The 24,359-nt window shown below is 40.4% G+C and overlaps 1 protein-coding gene across 1 annotated transcript in view; it reads left to right on the top strand.

The window, feature by feature from the left end:
• The window catches only part of LOC112391919 (serine/threonine-protein kinase WNK1-like), a 139,978-nt gene that overhangs the window by 104,583 nt on the left and 11,036 nt on the right, over positions 1-24,359 (top strand). The window contains 17 exon segments of the mRNA XM_024733484.1: positions 324-407; positions 6,923-7,075; positions 8,407-8,847; positions 9,586-9,864; positions 10,549-10,646; positions 10,756-10,918; positions 11,323-11,439; positions 11,767-11,940; positions 12,141-12,195; positions 12,333-12,452; positions 12,972-14,398; positions 15,533-15,616; positions 17,224-17,307; positions 17,860-17,920; positions 21,331-21,404; positions 22,608-23,239; positions 23,825-24,024. Of these exon segments, the coding sequence (XP_024589252.1) occupies positions 324-407; positions 6,923-7,075; positions 8,407-8,847; positions 9,586-9,864; positions 10,549-10,646; positions 10,756-10,918; positions 11,323-11,439; positions 11,767-11,940; positions 12,141-12,195; positions 12,333-12,452; positions 12,972-14,398; positions 15,533-15,616; positions 17,224-17,307; positions 17,860-17,920; positions 21,331-21,404; positions 22,608-23,239; positions 23,825-24,024 (4,246 nt within the window).

The raw sequence follows: 24,359 nt of genomic DNA, 5'->3' as shown, positions 1-24,359 counted from the left end.
CTGATTATTTTCAATGATAATTTTATTTTGAATCTTATTATTTTGGCAAAAAATATAGCCTGAGCAGTGGGGTAGGTTAGGTTTTAACCATCAGTGGTTTTTGCCTGGAATCAGAGTATGTTCTGTAATATAATATGATCCTTCTCTAACCTTCTCTTTAAAAACATGCCCCAGCGGTCTCTCCCTACATACTTAATCAAACGAATGTTTCATCTTGCTCAGGCAGACTCTCAGGAGCTCACATATTTATTGCAAAATCCTGACCTCTGTATAAACGTACCTTTGGGCTGCTCTAATTTTTTGTATTCACTTCTCTCCTTCAGGCACAGGGGCAGAGCCAGGGTCAGCAATCTTCAAGTAGTTTAACAGGGGTTTCATCCTCCCAACCCATACAACATTCTCAGCAGGTGAGAGCAACTCATTGCTACGTTTTATGGATTAGCAATAGCCAAAACACTGGTTTACATCTTTCATGAATTGGATTCTTGATGTAAATGGCTTGCTAAGTTTTTGAAAGGAAAATCTAGAGGCATAACATTTCCTGTCTAGAGTAACATTTTAGAAAATCTTTTGTTTAATGTATTTTTGAATGGTCTATTAGATTAGACATACATTGAAATTCAAAAGGATTGTCTTTACTGACATACTTTATGTGCCTTCTTAAACAGATGATTCTACACTGTTTTAACAATACGGTTGACCCTTGAACAGCACAGGGGGTTGGGGCACAGGCCTTCTGCACAGTCGGAAATCCGTGCATAACTTTATGGTGGGTCCTCCCTCTCTGAAGTTACACATCGACAGATCGCGTAGTACTGAAGTATTATTTACTGAAAAAATTAACATACAAATGAACCCACGCCGTTCAAACCCGTGTTATTCGAGGATCAGCTGTACAAAGAATGTCATTTTTGTGTGTGTGTATTTCACGATTTTTCCTTTTGTGAGCATTTTACCATTGCTTTCACTGTGCTTGACTCTAGTAATGCTCCACTCCTTTTTAATTATTTCTAATCTTTGGGGTGGGGCATCAGATTTTATGCTAAAATGAATGAAAGCCTAAGAACAACTACTTCAGGAACTTTAAAAAAATGTTTTAAACTTTGGGTTTGGGGAATTTGTTCCCAAAGGTTCAGAGAACTCAAGGGATTAGTATAATGCTGATGTATTCAACAGCAAAACTGGTCATTGTAAAATTAAATATCTGCAGTGCATCACTGATATTAGTTAACAGTAGTTATTTACATGGAAATAATGCTTTGGGGGCACAATCAAATATTTATTATCTGTTTCAAATAGAATTTATAGCCACTACATGTGTCATAAAAACTTCCCAGTGAATTATTTTGTTGATAGTTCCCTATGCAGTGTGTTTTCAAACCACCAAATTCTAAATTGGCTTGTTTCTATCAGTTTTTGAAACTAAGTTTTCAGTTCTCCTTACAAATGGCCTGCTCACAGTCCAGCATGTGATCATGTGGTCGTTTGATGCTGGTTTAAGATTAGATGTTCCTTGTACAAGATTAGCTTGGTTATACAGGCAGACCTTGTTTTACTGTGCTTCGCTTTCTTGTGCTTCGTAGGTACTACATTTCTTTTTTCTTCTTTTTTTTTTTTTAACAAATTGAAGATTTGTATTAACCCTGCTTCAAGCAAGTCTGTCAGCACCATTTTTCCAACAGCATTTGCTCATTTCGTGTCTCTGTGTCACGTTTTGCTAATTCCCACACTTATTTCAAACATCTTCATTACTATTATATTTGTTATGGTGATCTGTGATCACTGATCTTTGATGTTACTATTGCAAAAGGATTATGACTTGCTGAAGGCTCAGGTGATGGTTAGCATCTATTAATAAAGCATTTTTTAAATTAAGGTACGCACATTGTCTTTTTAGTCATGATGCTGTTTCACACTTAATAGACTACAGTGAGGTATATGCACTAGGAAACAAAAAAATTCACGTGACTTGGATTATTGCAATATTCACTTTATTGCAGTGATCTGAACCAAACCTGTACTATTTCCGAGATGCCTGTATATGCATTTTCTCTGTGGCCAACACCTCTGTCTTATAGAACAGAAGGGCTGGGAATTACACGTTTTGTCTTGCTCGCGCCCTTTCTTCCAGACAAGTATCTGAATCTATACATATTTATAGTTACGTTCAAGTAGTCACATTTTTGCCAACCTTAACAGGTTTAATTATATTAACAACCCCTGATAAGAATACAAAATAAAAGTTACATAAAGCTGAGTGAGGACAGAAACGCTATCATGGATACCAGTCTCCTAATTCGCTTATCATTGGACACAGGCCAATACCAATAAAATGTGCAGATTTAAGTGTATGCTCTGTTTTTCCTTTTCCAAAGGAATTTGTTATGAAGCAGTGAAATAAGCCATTGAGTTTAATGGTGATGAAAGTATGCACAGTCGGGGGGCCGGGGGCAGCTCCACAAATGTCAGGTTAAAAGAATCAGGTGCTTGACTCTTCTGGGAAAAGATCTGACTAAATGGCTGTCTCTACAGTACAAACAAAAATTCCCGTTTCAGTGATGCTTTTTTCAGATACTTTTATTTTGTGAGTTATTTTAAATATAGGATGAGTTAAGTAGAATCATAAAATTGAGCCTTCAATCTAAATAAATGTAGGCAGTCTAGAATATTTAACTTTTCCAGGGTTGCATAGCCAATAGATAGAACTAAACATTACAAACCATAATCCAAGATTTCTACAGTAGTTTTCTTTTTTCTTCATTAAAGTTCTACAGGGATTCATGATTCTGCAAAGGTGCCCAAGGAGCTATATTTTTTTGTTTTATCTTCTGGGGTTCCATATATAGAAAAGAAAGATTGTAAACTTTCTGTACTGTATAGTTAGAGTCTGTTTTTAGATCTGATTTTCGTTTTGCATACTGTCACGTCCCAACACCACCTTAGGAAACAATCTCTCTAATTTTACTAGTGTGAGGAAAGAGATGAACTTTAGCTGAAATTTACTTTATTTCTTGTGTTTCTGAAATATACTGAATAAAGGATTGCTTCTTTTCACGTTTTTATCAAGAATCTCTTCTAGTGATATATCGTGTCTTAATGAGGTACCAGAAATAACTTTCTCCTACCGGAAATCTGAGTATTTTGCTGCCACGAAAGGTCATGAGCTATGCTGCTTCCTTAATAATTTCATCCATAGGGCACATGTAGAGTCTGTAGGTATCTCTTACTTTTTGTTCAACTAAGGCTCGTGAACATTTTTTTCAAGCGCCGTTGTCCAACAGATAGTACACGGTCAGTACAGGCTGTTTTCAAGAGGCAGTTTTATGCAAAGCATGATGAACAAGTTGCTATGCTAAACAGTACTTGTTTGGCTAAAGTGTTGATTATTAGCCAGTGTGATTGTGCAAAAAAAAAAAAAAAAAAAAACACCATATACTCCTGTCCTATCCAGAGGTGCCACTTCTCTATAAATGCTTTAATGTATAACTGGCGTACATGCCTCTCAATTATTCTAAGCAAGGAGTGAGGGTATATGTTTATAAAACTGCTCGTTTTTGACAGTACACACACACACACACACACACAGACAACTAATTAAACAGTTTTTTCCTAACTGAGTTCATGCTCTGAAGGACCATGTGCTAGGCACTGATGGACTACCAAGATGGATCATATAAGGCTACTTTCAGGGAGCCTGAATAATCTGGTAACCATATACGTCAACTCCTACAAAATGAGTAAGGATAATAGCTAACATTGTATATAGTGTGCAAAGCAATCTACCTGTGTTTTTATTTAATCCTTCTATGAATCATATAAATATAGGTACTATCATTATTTCCATTGTACAGATGGGAAAGCTGAAACGAGATCTGGAGGAGCTAAGTACTTTACCCAAACTTCTAAAAGATAGAAAGAATTTAAATCCAAGTAGTCTGACTCCATGAAAGGAGGAGACTATATCTCTTCTGAGCAGGGAGGGGGATATCAGTAGGTTTATGAAAAAGCATTTGAACTGGAATCTGATTATGAGTTAGATTCAGATGAAGCATAAGGAATATTCTAGGCCCAAAGAAAAGGGCAGGGGGGCAGTATAAGCAAGGTAGAAGGCACAAAGGTAGAAAGCTGTGAGACAGAAACAAATAAACCTTGGGTTCAGTGTAGCTAGAATACAGATAAGTCAGGACTTATGGTTAGGACTCCGTGCTCCCAATGCAGGGGGGCACTAGTTTGATCCCTGGTCAGGGAACTAAGATCCCACATGCCACGTGGCACGGCCTAAAACAAAAAACAAATAAGTGAAGGTGTGAGTTCAGGAAAGAGCTGATTGAGTCCAAATCGTGACGTAAGCAAGGGTCTGCGTTGAAGGGGGTGCGGGAGAGAGGTAATTGTGCGCCCAAGTATAAGGGGGGGGGTTTGCTCAGATTGAACCCTTACGAAGAAGGGGGATCACCACATAGTGAAACTCTCATCAGGCTCACATCACGGGGCTCTTATTGGTCTTTGCTTTGAACAATAACACAAAAAAATATTAATGGAATAAAGTGAAACTGTTGAGAACAAGTGTGCCTGTAAGGACCTTAAATGGTGTATGTAGTTGGAAATGTTTATAGGCAATATCTGACAGAATTGGTTTTATATATGCCAAGACATTAAACATAGATTTTGTCCTTAGGGGAACAACTTCACTGTTCCAGGTTCATTGTAAATAACATTTAAAGATCACTTAAAGGTTACATGAATATACACCTGTAAGACAATTGCAAAAGCAATAGAACTGTCCTAATAATCAGGCAGATGCTTGTCGGTGCAGATTTTACCTCAAGACACAACTTAAAGTACTGTGTTATGCGCCACAAAAGCGAGATCATTCATAGTGTAGCTTCCCTGAAGATAAAAATGCTGATGTATAATTACACGTGAAGATTTTGAATGAGGCAAGGGGAGCAACATTTCTGAATTAGTATATTTATATAAAAGACAATCTTATTTAGGTATGAAAATTAATGACTTAGATAACTGTAGATAGTTCACGGTGAATTCCTTAAAGTTTAAATATATTCAGGTTAACCAAAAAGGTTCTCTACTTTCTTGGTTCTTGTTTTTTAGTGGGAAAATGGGCAAAATTGTCTTATATTTAGAGCTGCCTTATAGTTGGATACATATGATATATCTTAGTTGCTGAAAATAAATTTTATATAATTCAGCCATTTGTTCCTAATTTTTTTTAAGTTAAGAATACATTATCAGAGCTAAATAAGGATAAAACAAACATGACTACTGTCACTATTACATTTCAGGATTCTTTTGATGGTTTTAATTGGTATAATAAAGAAATGAGGAATAAATATCAGGAAAGTAAAAATATTATTTGCAGATTATCACCTAACAAAATCTAGGATGCTTGTTAAGGTGGGTAGATGCATAATAGACATAAAAACAAAAATAAATAAGTCTTGGGGATGCAATGTACAGCATAGTGACTGTAGTTGATAATACTGTATTATATGTTTGAAGGCTGCTAAGGCTGCTAAAGGCTATCATTGGTTATAGCATTATTTTAAGTAACAAAAAATTCAATCAACCAAAGTGTTCATCATTAGGATATCAGTGCCGTTGATAAATAAAATGAAAATGGCATGTCAGAGAACAGTATTTATAAAACAGGTGTGTTTTTGTTTTGTTTTTAAAAACAAAATCAACTTGTGTGTAAATGACCACTTATGCATAGAAGGAAATTCATAAAGTCGATGCACCAAACCACTAATTGTGATTGCCTGTGGAGAAATGAGGTTGGGTGTTTTCATTTAACTCTATTAATCTAATATATTGCTTAAAATTTTTATTACAAACAGGTGTTGTTTTTGTATTTAAAAATTAAAAATTTGGGCTTCCCTGGTGGCGCAGTGGTTGGGAGTCCGCCTGCCGATGCAGGGGACACGGGTTCGTGCCCCGGTCCGGGAAGATCCCACATGCCTCGGAGTGGCTGGGCCCGTGAGCCATGGCTGCTGAGCCTGCACGTCCGGAGCCTGTACTCCGCAATGGGAGAGGCCACAACAGTGAGAGGCCCGCATACCGCAAAAAAAAAAAAAAAATTAAAAATTTTAAATTAGTTATAGGTATTAAAGAGCCTTGAAAGTCAGCTATGAAGTTCAGATTTTTGTTAGGCTAGAGGGGGCCATTAATTTTATTGCAAAATTTAGTGTTTGGGTACAATTACATGGCATTCATCAAGTTTAGGTGTATTATACCAGAGTGCCTAGCACATGCTTGATTTCCAGATGACATTCCCTTTGCTGTACGTTGAGTTGAGTGATAGTGTCCTTGTTTTCAAAGAAGGAAACCTCATTTTGGCAGTAAAATGAGCAATCTCTAAGGTATCACAGCTAGTAAATGGTAAAGCTGACGTTCAGAATTCAATGCTTTTCTCCCATTTTTTAGCCGTTATCAAAGCTATTCTTTAAGCAGATTAATTACACAGTTGATGAAATATTGATAGATGAAGGGAAAGAGATTAAAGGAAGAGATTGGATTAGTTTAATATAGGACCAAAGTGAGAGCTGCTATCAAGAAATGGGAACAAAGAGGGAGGAATTTGGAGGAGAGAGGGTCTGTTTGGACATGGTGTCTGAAGGTGTTTATAAATACCTGAGCTGCTACTGGGGCAGGGAGCCTATTAGGTGAAGAACCAGTGGTGACTCAAACTTTGAAACATGGGTTAGTTCTAGGTTGTACCATCACAAATAAAGAACACCAGATGAAAAAGAAAGATGTGTAAAAAGGGGAATTGGTGAATTTGGGTTTGTGCATGTCTTGATTACTAAAATTGCCATCTTTTACAGACACTGATAGGCAAACATACTTCCTTAGAAACATGCTGTTAATGACTTGAAATAAAACTGACTGATGGTTTTCTTCTCAGCAGCAAGGAGTGCAGCAGACAACCCCCTCTCAGCAGACAGCGCAGTATTCACTTCCCCAGATGTCAGCCTCCAGCGAGGCCATGACTGCACAGCCCACAAGTCAGCCTCAACCTCCACAACAGTCCTTTTCGCATGTGTCAACAGGAAAGCAGGTGAACGCTTAACTTCTAGAAAGGAGTGCCACATGACTTCTACCTTCCCTAATGGTGAAAATTGGTTATTTTCACTGCAAAAATGAAGTGAAAATTGCTTCTTTTGTGTATATGCATTGGTTAATATAAATGTGTATATACAGCAGCGATAGTCCAAAAATGTTTAACTTTTAGGTTTATCAGCGTAAAATCAGTTTGACAGGTATAGAACTGATAAAGGTGCTGTAGTAATTGAACCTATGACATTTTCTAGCATTGTCAGTTGTACCTATCATTCTAGGTTTGCAGTTAATGCTGTGTTTTCACGTAGATTTATGCATTTCCTTCCTTCATTGCCTTCTGAAGTCATAAAAAACCCTTATATGGAATGATTTTTTTTTCTAAGTTATCCTTCTAGTCACTTGAAAAGTAACTCTGGGGACTTCCCTGGTGGTCCAGTGGCTAAGACTCCGTGCTCCCAATGTAGGGGGCCCAGGTTCGGTCCCTGGTCAGGGAACTAGATCCTGCATGCTGCAACTAAAGATCCTGCATGTTGCAACTAAGACCCAGCACAGCCAAATAAATAATAAATATTAAAAAAAAAAAAAAAAAAAGGAAAGAAAAGTAACCCTGTAGAAGATAAGCTCTTCTGAATGACCTTTTTTCAGCTTTAACATCGGGGCAGCTTGTGCTTGTATTGTTTCTGTCATATTTCATCACATCTGAGATACTGTCAATTGTAAAATGCACCATTATTTTATGTAACACTGAGAACTGACATACTATTAATTGTAAGATATATCTTAATGTCATAAACATTAAAATGACCAGGTGGTGGAAAGGGATGATTGCATCGTACAATCAGTGAAATATAGTAATTAGACCTACTTTTACAGGCCTGTGTTAGACTTAAGAATTGTGGAAGCACTATGGATGAGCTCTAACTCCACTGGGAAGGAAGTCCTTTGAATTTCAGTAATCACTGTAGTATCAGTTGTAGATTTAGTGACAGCAAACATGCCAGTGGATTATGGTATGTGAAACATACCTCAGCCAGGCTGTAAAGAAAACCACCTTTCCCATGGAAGGGTTTTCTTTGTTGTTGAACGATGAAGCATGACCAAAATTTCCCGCCACAAAAGATTTGGAACAGCAGCCAGTCTGTCCGCCTCCCTGTCTCCTGTTGTCCTCTCCCTGCTCTTATGTGGCACATTAACTTACACTAATGTATGCAAGGGTTTGGTGTTTGTTTTAATTTTCTTTCTTTTTGGCTAATACATAAGTCTTGCTTTTGGCAGCCTTGCTTTTTTTTTTTTAAAGTCTGTCTGTTTTGTTTTTCTTTACCTTCCCAGCTTCCAGTTTCCCAGCCAGTACCAACTATCCAAGGCGAACCTCAGATCCCAGTTGCGACACAGCCCTCAGTTGTTCCAGTCCATTCTGGTGCTCACTTCCTCCCTGTGGGACAGCCACTCCTGCCTTCCTCACTCCCCCAGTACTCTGTCTCTCAGATCCCCTCAGCTCCTCAGCCAGCTTTCTCCCCGCTTCCTGTCACCGTGGCAGCTGGCGTTAATCAGCCTCTGCTTACCTTGGCTTCCTCTGCTCCAGCAGCTGCAGTCCCCGGGGGACCCGCCGTGGTCCCTAGTCAGCTTCCCACCCTCCTGCAGCCTGTGACTCAGCTGCCAAGTCAGGCTCACCCGCAGCTCCTGCAGCCAGCAGTTCAGTCCACGGGGATAGCCGCTAACCTCGGGCAGATTGCTGAGGCTTCACTCCCCTCTGGAGATGTTCTCTACCAGGTACCGTGTTGGCTGGTGAGAAGGAGGGCACCAGAGGGTTTGGTTCTAATGATAGAACATCAAGGGCTTAAAAACGTAATAACTGAATATCAGAATAACTAAACAATAACGAAAGTTGCTGATCTCAACCAGAGATGCTAAAATAGTAAAATTCTGAGAAAGGACAGGGCGATGATGTCTGATGACTCATTTCCATTTTTCTCCCAAGACATCTCTTGGGAGAAAAATGGTTCTCTCAATATTCAGTGTAAGCTGATTGAAAGCTAGATATGGCTAATAATAGAATATATCAGGCTTTTTTTTATGGGAAGAGTAAATATGGGTAGCCGACACGGTATCAGTAAAAAGTTTCAGGGTTTAGATTTAGAATATTAGCAAGTCATTATATGACTGGAATGACTGATACCTTGAAGAGTTTTTGCATTCTCCTGTTTGATTGGATAGAAAGTAGGTATTTTCTAGAAGGAATTATGTCTATTCTTCCTATTTAAATAGTCTCCAGGAGGGAAAAAAATAGCAACTTAAAAGTATAGTTGTGTACAGTCCTGTCCCCTAAATTGAAATCAGTTAACCATTTCATTTCAAGAATCTTCTTTAAATTATTAGAAAAAGATCAGGCTACTTTTCTTCACTATGTTCCCTTTTTTTTTTTTTCTTTTTTTTTTCTTGCTTGTCTTGCTGTTTTACTCATTTGATGACCCAACCTGCACTAATTCCCCTTCCTCGTTTCTGTCACAGGGCTTCCCACCTCGACTGCCACCACAGTACCCAGGAGACTCAAATCTTGCTCCCTCTTCCAGCGTGGCTTCTGTGTGCATTCCTTCTACAGTCCTGTCCCCTCCCATGCCGGCAGAAGCACTGGCTGCACCAGGTTACTTTCCTACAGTGGTGCAGCCTTATGTGGAATCAAGCCTTTTGGTTCCTGTGGGCAGTATAGGAGGACAGGTTCAAGTGTCCCAGCCAGCAGTGAGTTTAGCACAAGCCCCCAGTACATCCTCCCAGCAAGCAGCTCTGGAGGTAAATGGAATTCCTGCATGTTTATGTCTAAACTATATGTATAATGGGATAAAAATGACAAAGGAGAAATACAGGTTCCCCTGGTTTAGAATGCACTTGGAAACTATTGCGAACTAACTTCTGAATGACTTCTTGCAGCCGAGTGAAATGCCAGTGTGGGGCCTTGTTGCCACTGGCTGTTCTGTTGGGAAGTGAGTGTGCCTTGGAGGAGATAACGCTGCTAGCACTTCACTTCTTTAGCTAGCCCTTCAGCCGTTGTTCTTATCCTTTCACAAACTCCTGCCATTGACAAGTCACCAGAATACCTTACCCTGCTGTGCTCCCGGTGATCATTTTTGCCCCTCTTGGAGAAAGCTCTGAGCTGTCTTTGCACTTTGCTCTGCCTGCCCTGTTGCACATTCTGGTGAGATGCTGGCTGCACGGCAGGTTGTAGTTTCTCACTACCTAGCAGCTGTTTTGGCTGATGACACACTGTGCAGTCTGTACCAGAGACTAGCTTTAGAAATTTCCTTTGCAATTTTAAGATGACTGTCTGCAGATGCTGAATATTAAGAATTATTAGTAAATGTAGTGCTTCTAGGACTTAGGGGAGGGATAAGGAGAGGAAGAGTAGCGTATTGGGGATGGTCGACAATAAATAAAGTATATTACTGCCAAGGTGTGAATTATCCTTTCTGTTTACAGAGCACTCAGGGCGTCTCTCAGGTGGCTCCTCCAGAGCCAGTTCCAGTGGCTCAGCCACAACCTACCCAGCCTGCTACATTGGTCTCTTCTGTAGACAGGTATGTGACAGTGCAGTTCTCCTTTCTTGAGTGGTAGACAGGATGGTAGGAAACTTTAAAATGTCTCACCTTGAAATCTCATCGTAAACTGAACTTTTTCTTTCCGAAGTGCACATTCAGATGTTGCTTCAGGTATGAGTGATGGCAATGAGAATGTCCCACCATCCAGTGGAAGGCATGAAGGGAGAACTACAAAACGGCATTATCGAAAATCTGTAAGAAGTCGCTCTCGTCATGAAAAGACTTCACGCCCAAAATTGAGAATTTTGAATGTAAGTATTGCTGACTTCTGGGTTTCATATAGTTAGTTCATACCATTTAAATATTTCTAAGGCTTGGGTGTATTGATGAAAGTTTAGGATCTTGTATCACCCAAATGATATTGTTAAATTCCATATTTCTAAAAAAAAAAATATAGAGAGTTTTTATTGGTAAAACAAAGATCTTATATTCTTACCAGACCCTTCAGTGGAAGATGTGTAAGTAGCTGAAAGGCTGATATTTTCTTAAGGTTTTCTTGCTCCTAGTTTAAGAGGCAAAGTAGCAGTGCTTCAAGGAATAGTGGTAACATTCGGCTTAAGTTCAGGTGATAACCTATGTTACTTTGTCACATTCAATAACAGATCTGAGCATGGTTCTTCTGAGATATGAAGTACCTTTTCTTTTTTCTTTTCAGGTTTCAAATAAAGGAGACCGGGTAGTAGAATGTCAATTAGAGACTCACAATCGGAAAATGGTTACATTCAAATTTGATTTAGATGGTGACAACCCTGAGGAGATAGCAACAATTATGGTATGTCTGTTTTTGGAGTTCCAAATTTTTCCTTCATACTTTATCTTCATATCCACTGCCCTAGGCAAGTATGCAATATTTTGTAAACTATTTTGACAGTTAAATATTTATTTCAATGTGAATATAACTAGCACACCAAACCTGTGATTTAGAGGTGCTTTTGTGTAGGGCATGTCTAACTAGGTATTGAAGAACTAACTTACATATTAACTAAATAATAATGCAGGTGGTATGCAGATAGGACAGAAGTCATGAAAGTGGTGATTGAATGACCTAAAGCTTGGGAAACACTGTACTAGTTAAGCTAATGTCACGTTTCTTTTACAGGTGAACAATGACTTTATTCTGGCAATGGAGAGAGAGGCATTTGTGGAACAAGTGCGGGATATTATTGAAAAAGCTGATGAAATGCTCAGTGAGGACGTCAGTGTGGAGCCAGAGGGTGACCAGGGATTGGAGAGTCTCCAGGGAAAGGATGACTATGGCTTTGCAGGCTCTCAAGTAGGTTCACCGTTCCCGTGGTGAAGCTTCGTTTATGTTAAATATTTGCTAAACTTGCCTTGCACGATGTCCAGCGGTACCACGTTACACCTGTAACTGAGGTTATCAACGTTTATGTTCTTTCTGCATGTGGCGATTTGCTTTGCCTGCTCATTAAGATTGAGTGAGAGAATGAATTTAATCACTTTTGTTTGTTGTAGAAATTGGAAGAGTTCAAACAACCAATTCCTGCATCTTCCATGCCACAGCAAATAGGTGATTTTTTCTTTCCATTGTTTGTTCTTACCTTTGACCTAAGAAGTTATGTGCCAATAATGGAATCTTGAAGCTTTGTGTGAGTGACAATGTATATAATAATAATGCAATTAAATGGTTTGTTTCTTTTTAAGCAGGCCTTCCTACCAGTTCTTTAACTCAAGTTGTTCATTCTGCTGGAAGACGGTTTATAGTAAGTCCTGTGCCAGAAAGTCGATTACGAGAATCAAAAATCTTCAGTGAAGTATCAGATACAGGTAAGGAATTGCTTCTACCACATACATATATAAATCCTGTGTCTCTCCTTTATTGGAAGCGTGGTCATCAAGCAGTAGTTCAAATGATGACATAGACAATAAAGAATAGTAGAAAATTGAGACTGACCAACAGATAAACATTTGGAGACAGGGAAATAGGTGATGAATAGGGAGGATTTGAGCAAAAGGGCACAGAAGGGTGGCCATACTAGATACAGCCCGTGTGACTGATACTGTGTAGATTCAGCACTGTGTGTTTGTATCTCCATTTAGCGCTGCTATGTATCGTTTGAGGTTACTCCGTGTTTTTTCAGAAATAGATATTCATACAAGATCATTTCTCTTGCTGGAACTGCTATATCACTTAGGCGTTTTACAGCCTATCATGTCCTTGGGGGAGGTTTTATACCTTGTTGGTATGTGGCATTGTTGGGAATCCCAAAAGTAGATTGTTCAGACAGTCTTTTGAAGCCACCTTGTTAAAAAGAACTGATTCTGAGTTTTTATTTTCCTTTGCAGTTGCTGCTTCTACATCGGCTGGTGCTGGAATGAGCTTGTCTCACTCTGCTTCATCCCTTAGTCTACAGCAGGCCTTTTCTGAACTTAGACATGCGCAAATGGCAGAAGGGCCGAGCACAGCACCTGCCAACTTCCGTCCGACGGGGCCAGCGTTCCCAGCAGTGCCCCCTTCCGTGATCAGCCCTGCTGGAGCTCCAGCCACAGCGGCAGCCGTACCCTCAGCGTCAGCCCCTGCCACGGGCTGCCCTCTTAGTGACGCTTCCGCATCAGCTGTTCAGTCTGAGGTTGCAGTGCCCACTGAAAAGGGGATTGCTGGAGTTGCCACCTGCACAGGTGTAATACCCTCCAGTGGTCTCCCTGTACCACTTGCATCTGAATCCCCGATACTTTCCAGTGTGGTGTCAAGCATCACAGTGCCTGCAGTCATCTCAGTATCAGCGACATCCCAGTCAGTTCAGGCTCCCACACCTGGGAGCGTTGTTTCCGGTACAGGCACATTCCCCTCTGTACCAGTCTCAGTGACGGCAGCCTCTGCAGTGAGCAGTGCTGCTGCCCCAGGCGCTAAGCCTTCACCTGTATCGTCGCAGCAGGTGGCGGGCAGCATGGCTGGGACAGCCACGCTAACATCCGTGTCGGCAACCGCTCCAGTCCCGAGTCTAGCTGCACAGCCGTCCCTTCCACCCAGCAGCAGCACCTCTGCTCTTACTCGAGCTGAGACTGTAGTGGTTAGTGCACACGCACTGGATAAGCTATCTCACAGCAGCGTGGCCGGATTGGCCTTGTCCCTCCCCGCGTCATCTTCCTCTCCCTCCCTGGGGGCAGCGGTATCTAGTGCTGTTTCTCAGCCTGGCGTGGCTCATCCTTTGGTCATCCCATCAGCTGTGGCTTCTACTCCTGCCCTTTCCCAGGCAGGACCTACTTCCACACCTTTACTACCCCAAGCTAGTGTCCCACCTTTGGTACAACCTCTTGCCAGTGTGCCTGCTGTACAGCAGACACTAGTTCATAGTCAGCCTCAACCAGCTTTGCTTCCCAACCAGCCCCATGCTCACTGTCCTGAAATAGATGCTGACACTCAACCCAAAGCTCCTGGGATTGATGACATAAAGACTTTAGAGGAAAAACTGCGGTCTCTCTTCAGTGAGCACAGCTCGTCTGGAGCTCAGCATGCTCCTGTCTCGCTGGACACGTCACTCGTCATGGAGACCACTGTCACACCAGGCCTCCCAACCACTGCTGTTGCACCAAGCAAACTCATGACTTCCACTACAAGTACTTGCTTACCACCAACCAGTTTGCCCTTAGGAACAACTGGTTCGTCAGTTATACCAGCGGTCACTCCTGGGCAAGTTTCCACCCCAGTCGGCGCTGTACCGGGAGTGAAACCTGGAACTGCTGCACCAAAGCCACCTTTAACTAAGCCTCCAGTAAGCTTCTTGTTTTGAAATAGTTTGAAAAATAAGATCACTCTTCTCCCCCTCCCCCAAAAGTACACTTTTAACAATACAGCCTTGCAGTATAGTTATAAAGATGCCTAGCTTGTGGTAGGTACTCAGTATTTATTAAATAAATTGATTGAAGGTGATTTTAGGATGTATGTACATGAACATGAGGTTTTTTTTTTTATGAAATATGGCAGGATTGGGGGTTAATTATGTTGTAAGATTTTCTAAGAGTGTATATAACAGGTGAAATACAAGCATTATTTCTGAATTGGTACAGACTGAAGAAATCCGTTTCCCAAAAGGGAGCTGAGTGTTTCTGCTGGCGATTGTACATAGTAACAGCAGTTCACAGTTTTTGTTTCCATGAGAATGAAGCAAATGTTCTGCCTTGCTCAGATTCCATAGATGTACAGTTTGAGGTTTATAAAAAGTTGGAAGTTGGTGATGACTTCGATGCGGTGGAGGAGAAATTAATCTAATGCTAGGGATAAAATAACTAGAAAGTGTTTTTTGGCTCTGCTGTGGTGGCTTCCTCTCATTCTGCCATATTCAGTCTCTCATCTTCTCCAAATAACAAGGCTGTGTTTCTCCTCCTGTATTGTATGCTTCGCCCATCTTTCTGCATTGCCATTGATGTGAGATTCTTTTTACAGCAGGGTAATATAGAGGCTTCACTCAGACAAAATACAGATTACTTGATGGTATTAGATTTCCGATGCCTTTCGTTATCAGACCTGCCCCATGGTTATTTCTGAACTGTTCTGTTTTCCCAGGAAAGCCTGATAATACTGTACCAAAGAAGAGGCTCAGGAGTATCTGGACTGTGCCTCTTGTGTCTAAACAGCCTTTGTTCTGTCTGCTTTCACTAGGGGATAGCCTTTTACTAAACTTTTCTGTTCGTTCTATTGGTACGTCATAGTAACCCCTGTAATAGTATCATGATTATAATGTCCTTTATTTAAGGTAGATACCAGCGTGTAACCCAGGTGAGAAGCTTGCCTTAACTAGATACATTTTATTCTTATGCTTCTGCATTTGAATTAGTTGGTTTGCTCTCCAGTATGCAGTCTTTACTCTTAGTGTCTCATGGACTTGAATTTCCCTTCGTGTCTGTAGGTGTTGCCAGTGGGTACTGAACTTCCAGCTGGTACTCCACCCAGCGAGCAGCTGCCACCTTTTCCAGGACCTTCACTAACGCAGGTGCCCCAAGACTTGGCAGATTTCTTTTTGTGCCTCTCCTTTCTTTCACAAGCTCATTTAAATTCTCCATTGCATGATCTTGCCTTCTGGCTCCTATTTGATTTTGACTTAGTAAAAACTTTCTTTTAAAACACCATAGCTGATGATACAGGCCCTACTTAAAGTAAGAAGCAAATCATCTAAAAATCATTTGATATTAATATTTTTTCATATCTTACGAAAAAAGAAGATAGCAAACGTGACAGTTTGCCAAAAGAAATATAATTCCTCTGTCATTCATACTTTTGTAGAGCAGTGAAAGATTAGACCATTGTGGAAGTAAAAGATTATATGTCATCAAAATTAACTGTGAAAGTTCCTGAGGAAAGGCTACCACCCTGATAACTGGTAACGCCCTTTTTCTCTGAGTTCAGTACAACCTGTTTTTTCTTGAATATTTGACATTTTTTTTCAGTGACCACCTAATGAAGTAATTGGGTATAAGGGTCGTGTTTATAAAAAACAGGTATTATATCTTAAAGTACAAAAACCACACAGCTCAGCTAACATGAGACTGCTCCGAGAAGAACTGAGACCGGTGACATGAATGTGAGATTCCCATCTCACACTCAGTTCTGCTCACTACGGGTCAGAATTGCCTGCACTATTTAAATTATTATTTCCCTTTCCCACCCTACCCCCGACCCTACACATTAGTTGAATTCCCATAAATAAAGTACTTGGTATGATCCCATTGTAACTAGGAAAAAACTTCTGACATGGGACAGGCTAGTAAACATTGAAAATAAGTTAGGAATTTATTTTAGAATAAGATATAAGAAAAACATGGTAAATTGCTAACTTGAAGTCTGAATTTATTCTACTTCTTAATCCCAGATGTACAGTAAAACATAATTTAAGGAACTTGCCATAGTAAAGTAATAACTCCAATAGAGAACCCATTCCATCGGCTGCTAAATTTTGAAAAAAAAATGCATTGTGAAAGTCTTGAACCTATTTTCTCATTAAAAACATGTATTCCAGTTCCTAAGAGGGCCCAAAATGTGATGAGAAACTGCAAATTAGATATGTAGTGGGTGAGGATAAGTGGATGCTGCTGCATGTAGAGGGAGAAGCATGGATGAAGGCTGGAGAGGCATAGGTAGCTAGAAGCCAAGATAGTGACAGAGTATGTTAATGCCATCTTTTATTCATAAGGACATGCTCTCAGAAAGATGTGCCCAACTGAAAAAGAAAATAGGGGGCAGTACAGTTAATCTACCAATCAATCTTGATACATTTTCCAGAATATATTTTTAAGGAGAGGACAAATAGTTAACTTTTCTATCTCTAAGTAACATCAAACATAGAAGGTAAGAAAGAAGACTTCAAAACTCTAAAAACATAAATGTAACTGAGTTTTTCTGTGGCTTGAGAACTTGACAGTAAAATTTTGAGAGCTTGGTAATTCATTCAGTTACAACTAAGTTGAACTTAGGATATTGAGTTTAATGTTGAGTGAGCAGACGCGTGTTATGTTGTGTGGCCCTGAAGCAGGAAGCAGTGTGTCCTGTGTAAGCTGGCTCTGGCTGTGCCCGAGGCTGTGCTCACTGTGTTGTGTCCTTCAGCCCCAGCAGCCCCTGGGAGATCTGGATGCTCAGCTGAGAAGAACGCTCAGTCCAGAGACCGTTGTGCTGACGTCTGCAGTTGGTGTGAGTTCTGATAAAATCTCCCCACAACCCTAATATATTATATTTCTGGATTATAAGCTGTAACCTAGACCATTATTAATACCTTTAACACCTAGTCAGAGTCTTTGCTTGTTCCAGTCGACAGAAATGAGACGATGAATGAAAGAGTAACACTGACCCAGTAGTGTAACTATGGAAAAAATTTGATTTGGGAGACACTTTTCTTGTCTTACCTGTGGTTCCGATCATACCACAGATCAGTTCTATGGACTTTGTGTTTATGCTTTGGAGGAGGCTGTACTTTAAGTTCGAAGTCTTAACTTCTTCCTTTTAGGCTTGTGACACAATAATGTTCTGATTAAAACTACTTTTTCTATGAATATCCAAGTTATACTTTTGAGCATTCCATGAGAAAAATTAAGAAAGCAGTTTGGAGAGGTTAAGACTCAAAATTTCTTTTAAAAATCTATAAAATGCCTGTCTTTCTTTACATCAGACTTATTTTTAGGTTAGAAAGTCACTCTTTTTAAGTCACTGATGCTAAAGATGTTGTGTATCTGTGTGTGTTTGCAGCCCGTGTCCGTGGTGGCTCCAACAGCAGTTGTGGAAGCAGGAGCCCAGCTTCAGAAGGATGGTGAGAAGCATCCTTCTTCCTCTGTATTCCCACTTCCAGACCTTCCTGTAATTGATGGTAGAGGTTACTATGTCAAAGACACATTCTCGAGAGTTCGTAGGTGTACTTGAGACTGTGTTGAACAACATTTTTATGTATTTCATGATTGAGGAGCATTGATACTAATATTGAGAGCATGTAATATCAGCAAAGTTGTGAATTTTTTACTTTTTTTTTTGAGGGGTAGCATGCCAGGGAGTAATGATAGTTTCTTAGCATAAGACCCTTTGTTATTATTAGCTCAGCCAAATCCTTGGTAAGAGATACAAGGAGATGCAAGCATATTTATAAAAGTTAATTCATTGGCCACCTCTTGGCTTTTGAGATGTATAGAAATATAGATAAGTTTGAACAGCATTGATGGTAGAAATACAAATGTAAGATTTCAAATCATCAGTTTAAACATTATTTTTTTTTTTTTGGCTGTGTTGTGTCTTCATTGCTGTGCGCGGGCTTTCTAGTTGCGGCGAGCGGGGGCTACTCTTTGTTGTGGTGTGCGGGCTTCTCATTGTGGTGGCTTCTCTTGTTGCAGAGCATGGGCTCTAGGCGTGCGGGCTTCAGTAGTTGTGGCTCATGGGCTGTAGAGCACAGGCTTCAGTAGTTATGGCGCATGGGCTTGGTTGCTCCGTGGCATGTGGGATCTTCACAGACCAGGGCTCGAACCCGTGTCCCCTGCATTGGCAGGCGGATTCTTAACCACTGTGCCACCAGGGAAGCCCCCAAACATTTTAATCTATTTCTGGAGTCTCTAGACTTGGTCTGTCCATAAATATCTCTTTTTTAAAAAGGCACATTTCCAACTTAATTTTGTAAAAATTGTCCATACCAACAACTTAAATGTTTTCTTAGAACTTTTATCACCATGTGCTTAGTCATAAGTTCATTATCAGCTACTAGTGCTGTAAAGTTTTGTTGTAAGTCTCTTTTCACCATCAGTCCCACAGAACCTGGGAAACGTAACTTATTTTTTGTTGCCTTTTCCTTCAGAATCATTTATAATCAAAAGTGAAAATAATTGAATGAGATATGCTTAATGTAATTTTATATAGCACATGCTTAATAATATTTTTCCCTTTTTATTATATCCATTCTCCTCAACACCACCTGACATAAATGTAATTCCCTGAGCAACTATTAATAAGATTACCTGAATGCTCTTCTTCCTGTCTTCCTTAAGTGCTAAATTTCACTTAAAACCTTTCTAAAGTAAATTATTTTCAAGGCAGTCACAATCTGAATTGGCTCTCATTTTAAAAGAAGTGACTTGAAAGTCAGTGGAACAGATTAGAAAGTCTAGAAATGGACAAACTAAAATGTAATGTAGAAAATGAAAAAGGTGACCTTTCAAATCAGTGAGAAAAGGGGATATTTCAGTAAATGGTTTGGGACAACTGGACAGCCATTTGGAAAAAAGTAAAGATAGATCACTAGCCTAGGCCAAAGTAAATTCAAAATGGAACAAAGGTGGAAAATGAGCTCATAAAACAGGACTGTACGAAAACAAAAGGAATCTTTTTTTTTTTTTTTCCCAATTGTCTAGAGCAGGGTTGACAAACTTGTTCTGTAAAAGGCCAGGAAGGGAATATTTTAGGTTTTGCTGGCCATACGGTCTCTGTCATAGCTACTCAAGTATCCAACATATTGTAGCCTAAAAGGAGTAATAGATAATAAATAAAGGAAGGAGTTTAACTGTGTTCCAATAAAATTTATTTATAAAAACAAGCAGTGGGCTAAATTTGGTCCACAGATCATAGTTTGCTGCTCCCTGATATAGAGAAAGATGTTGTTATTACATTTAATCCCCAACCCAGAAGCATTAATAGATTTTAAATTTCTGCATGGGGAGAAAAAGTACTGTTTTGTCCAAAGATAAATGGAAAACTGGGAAATGTGTGTGTTGTATATTCGTATCACAAAAAGGACTAGTTTTGTTAATATAAAGAATTTATGTAAATTTGGCATGGACCAAGGAATAATCAAAAGATACAGAAAAAAAAGAAACTTAGACATGAAGATACTTAACTTCCTTCATGAAACAAATGCAGAATAAAACTACAAGTGATTGTATTTCTCACCTGTCCTTGGTAAATTCAGAAGTTTAAAAGCCACTGGTGACTTGGTACAGCCTTTTTGGAGATCAGTTTATGTCTGTCAGTGTTTTAAATGACAGCGATTCAGTATTGGGTTGGCCAAAAAGTTTGTTTCGGTTCCTAAATGAACTTTTTAGCCAACCCAATACTTCTATTTTTAGGTATTTATTTCACAGATCTATAAGAATATACATATTAGAGCACTTTTATAGTAACAAGAAGTTCGGAATAAGTTAAATTCCCATCAGTAGAAGCCTGGATAAAATGTGGTACATTTTTAAATTTTTCATATGTATATACATACGCTACAACCCTGGGCAGCCATTAGAAGGAATGAGACGGTGTGGAAAGACCTCCTCAGTTACATCTCTAAATGCAAGTAGCAAAAGCAATATTCTGCTGGTTGTATAAAGTAAAGAAAATGCTGATCTATATTAACTATCTCTAGAAAGAAACTCAAACAAGTGATTGTCCCTAAAGAGGAGGACCTCGGTGGCTTTAAAGTGGCTCAAAACTACTTACCAGTGATTCTGCCACTTACACTGTCCTGCTCCAGGATTTTGCTTAAGTGTTGCCTAAACCAGTTTGTCATAGCTGGTTTTCATTTAAAAATGGGTCTTTAGTATCCTAGGTAAAATCTTACTGTTTGCTTCATATATTTCTGCCTTTGAATCATAGGATGAAATTGTAGTGTCATTTCCTGTTAGCCTTAGTTTATTTTGTTGTTTTTTGTCTTTTTTTTGCGGTACGCGGGCCTCTCACTGCTGTGGCCTCTCCCACTGCGGAGCACAGGCTCCGGACGCGCAGGCTCAGCGGCCATGGCTCACGGGCCCAGCCGCTCCGCGGCATGTGGGATCTTCCCGGACCGGGGCACGAACCCGTGTCCCCCGCATTGGCAGGCGGACTCTCAACCACTGCGCCACCAGGGAAGCCCAGCCTTAGTTTTTATAGTATCTCTTCATGTTTGAGTTAGGCCGTGAAGCCACCTTGGTGCTGTGTGACTTTTATTCCTCCAAACAGTGCCATGTCGTCTGTGCGAGTGTACAAGGGAAGGTAGAGGGTTTCACAGCGATACAGTCTTTCACACTCAAGGTGTCTAGTAGGAAAGCAAACAGTAACTGTTTCCCCTTGTTGGACAGGGTCAGGGAAAGGGAGGTAAGGAAATCTCTTTCTTCTTCTGATGTAGTGTCATTTTGCTGTGTTTCTGGCTGAAGCAAAAAGAAGCCAAGTAAAAAAAGATGCTGATTTAAGTTCTTTTCCTCCTCTATGTACTTGTTTCAGTGTCTCAAGTCACAGAAGGTCCTATCCTAGCACCCACTTCAGGGACTGGTGTTTTTAAGATGGGGCGATTTCAGGTAAGACAGTCACTGCTGGGGGATTGTGTATATAATAAAAAAGGGATTCCCAATTTGGGGGGAGTGTGTATATAATAAAATTATTATCTACCTTTTGGGACCTAATTGCCATCAATGATATATTTCTTTTATATAAAGCACTTTTTAGCTCTTTATCATTTTCCCCTCTTAAAAATAATACATGCTAATTAAAGAAAATAAAGAATATTTAGAACAGTAGAGAAAACAGTAGATAGTCACACTCTCTGCCCATCTTCCACCCCACCCCCCGGGATTACTCTTTGGGGTGTGTTTCTTTCTGTTCCTTTGCTCTGTACACGTGTGTATCTAACATTGGCCCTGCTTCTCCTCTGAATGATATTGATACTTGGTAGCTTTTTCCCATCTGGTAGTAGGTTTATCTAACCATTTTCCTATTGTCAGTCATTAGGTGGTTTCTGATTTTTCCAACACAGTAAGTAAAGTAACAGTGAACGTCTTTGTATATAAAAACATTTTCCATGTTTAGGATAATTTTCTTAGGATTAATTTCCAAAGTGAAAATACTGAGTCATCATCAAATAATACCATCTAATTGTATTTTCCCAGTTGGGAAACAAGTGAACATTTTCTGGCTTAGTACATAGGGCTATACAAGCTTTGAAAATCTTTTTTTTTTCTTTTTCTGTTTTCACACCTGCTTTCTTATTATTCTCATGATAGCAATTGAAGTTGGGGATATTAGGTCATATTTTTCTCATTTGTAAACTGAGTTTCTCAGAGTTTGTCGCCGCGCTGAGTTTGTATTTATAATAAAATACGTTGTCGAACTAGGACAACGATCTAGATCCTTCTTTTAGCACCGGCTAGTTGTGCTGATTCTTGAAGCTTAGCTGGCATTTAACATTTATTGGATTTAATCTTTGTAGTTTTTCTTGTTCACAAGCAGCCCTCGATACTGCGTGACCTGTTGTTATTTATATTTCCAGTAGGATGTACTCTGAGCCCTGTGCACAACGTGAGATACGAGAGTAAATCATTTACTTAGCTTAGCCAGCCACTCAGAGTCTACATCTCATCTGTACATCTCAGCATAGATATGTCATGCTCTGCAGTGAATGGTATTCGGTTTATTTTCACAGTCCGAGATGGAGGGGCTATGCAAGCAATCAGCCTACTCAGACCGGGAAATAAAGTGATTCACTTTTGGTCTCTTTCCGTCAGGTTTCAGTTGCAATGGATGATCCCCAGAAAGAGGGTAAAAATAAGTCAGAAGATGTAAAGTCTGTTCATTTTGAATCCAGTACTTCAGAGTCCTCAGTGCTGTCAAGCAGTAGTCCAGAGAGTACCCTGGTGAGGCCAGAGCCCAATGGGATAGCCGTCCGTGGCGTCTCTTCAGATATGCCGGATAGTAGCGCCCGTAAAACTCCTGAAACTGGGCAGCCAACCAAGGTTGGACGTTTTCAGGTGACAACTACAGCAAGCAAAGTCGGTCGTTTCTCCGTTTCAAGAACCGAAGACGAGATTACTGAGGCAAAGAAGGAGGGACCAGTGGTATCTCCTCCTTTTCTGGATTTGGGACATGACGTTCTTCCTGCTGTGATACCAAAGAAAGAGAAGCCCGAACTGTCAGAGGCTGCACATCTGAACGGGCCGTCCTCTGACCTGGAGGCTGCCTTCCTCGGTCGGGATGTGGACGATGGCTCAGGGAGTCCGCACTCCCCGCAGCTGAGCTCAAAGAGCCTCCCTGTCCAGGGCCTGAGTCATTCCTTCAACTCCTCTTACATGAGCAGCGACAATGAATCAGATATTGAAGATGAGGACTTGAAGTTAGAGCTGCGGCGGCTACGAGAAAAGTACGTGCGTTTCTCCTGTGAAGGGGTACCGGCAGAGCCGTGTGAAGAGCTGGCTCCCAGAGCTGGAGGGTGGGGTGTACGAGAGCTGGCTGTCTGAAGGTAGTTCTTACAGAACCGCTTCAGCGCCTGGGCATTACTCGTAGCATGTTATTGTTGTCAGTGGCTCTTTTGCGTTGTGAGCCTCATCTTAGCTATTATTGGTCTACCAGATGAACCTGGTAATGACACTGGGATATGGATTACGATAGCAGGTTTTCTTGGTCACGTTTGATGAACTGGGTCCGTTCCGATTCGCAAGTTCAGTATTCCTGTGTAGAGCTTCCAAGTCAGGAAATCTCTTTCTCCTAACACATCACCAACCATTTGTGGTTGGCTAGGAGCTTGCTGGAATTTGGCTTGGGTAACGGAGGCCAGCAAGAGGAGCTGACACACTAGAATCACAAGGTGACAGCAGTTAGATTCAGTACATTTGGGGGAAGGATTCACTGGTGAGTAAATACGTGAATGGAGGTTAAATAATGTTGTTAATTCTTGTTTGAACAAAGGTGGTTATACTTTTGAATTATGCTTGGTTATCTTTCATAGACATCTTAAAGAGATTCAAGACCTGCAGAGTCGCCAGAAGCATGAAATTGAATCTTTGTATACCAAACTGGGCAAGGTTCCTCCTGCCGTCATCATTCCCCCAGCTGCCCCCCTTGCAGGGAGAAGAAGGCGACCCACCAAAAGCAAAGGCAACAAGTCTAGTCGCAGCAGTTCCTTGGGGAATAAAAGCCCTGGACCAGGTCAGCCGTGGCTGTCCCATCTTATGTTTTTGTCTCCAAATGTGTATATAACCTACGGAACATTTGTTAAATTTCGAAGGCGTTTGACTTCCCTAATACGCTTGCTTCCTTGCCTTGTCTACTCCCCGTATTTATAGAACGTCTTTTGAGTTTATGGAAGACAGGTCAGTGCTATGACCTATTCCTTTGTAATCCATATTGCCTCCGTTTATAGTTGTTGATGAGGATAAAACACTTAGCTTTGCCTGCTAACTCGTGGAGCTCACGTTTCACCAAGCTCGTAGGCAGTTGAGAGAAAATTCATTGTTCTCTGTTAGTAAAGTCCAGGTAGATTC

Source organism: Neophocaena asiaeorientalis, unplaced genomic scaffold, assembly GCF_003031525.2.
Source record: "Neophocaena asiaeorientalis asiaeorientalis breed wild unplaced genomic scaffold, Neophocaena_asiaeorientalis_V1.1 scaffold150, whole genome shotgun sequence".
In the NCBI taxonomy this organism is placed as follows: Eukaryota; Metazoa; Chordata; class Mammalia; order Artiodactyla; family Phocoenidae; genus Neophocaena; species Neophocaena asiaeorientalis.
This window is presented reverse-complemented; position numbering and strand designations above follow the sequence as displayed.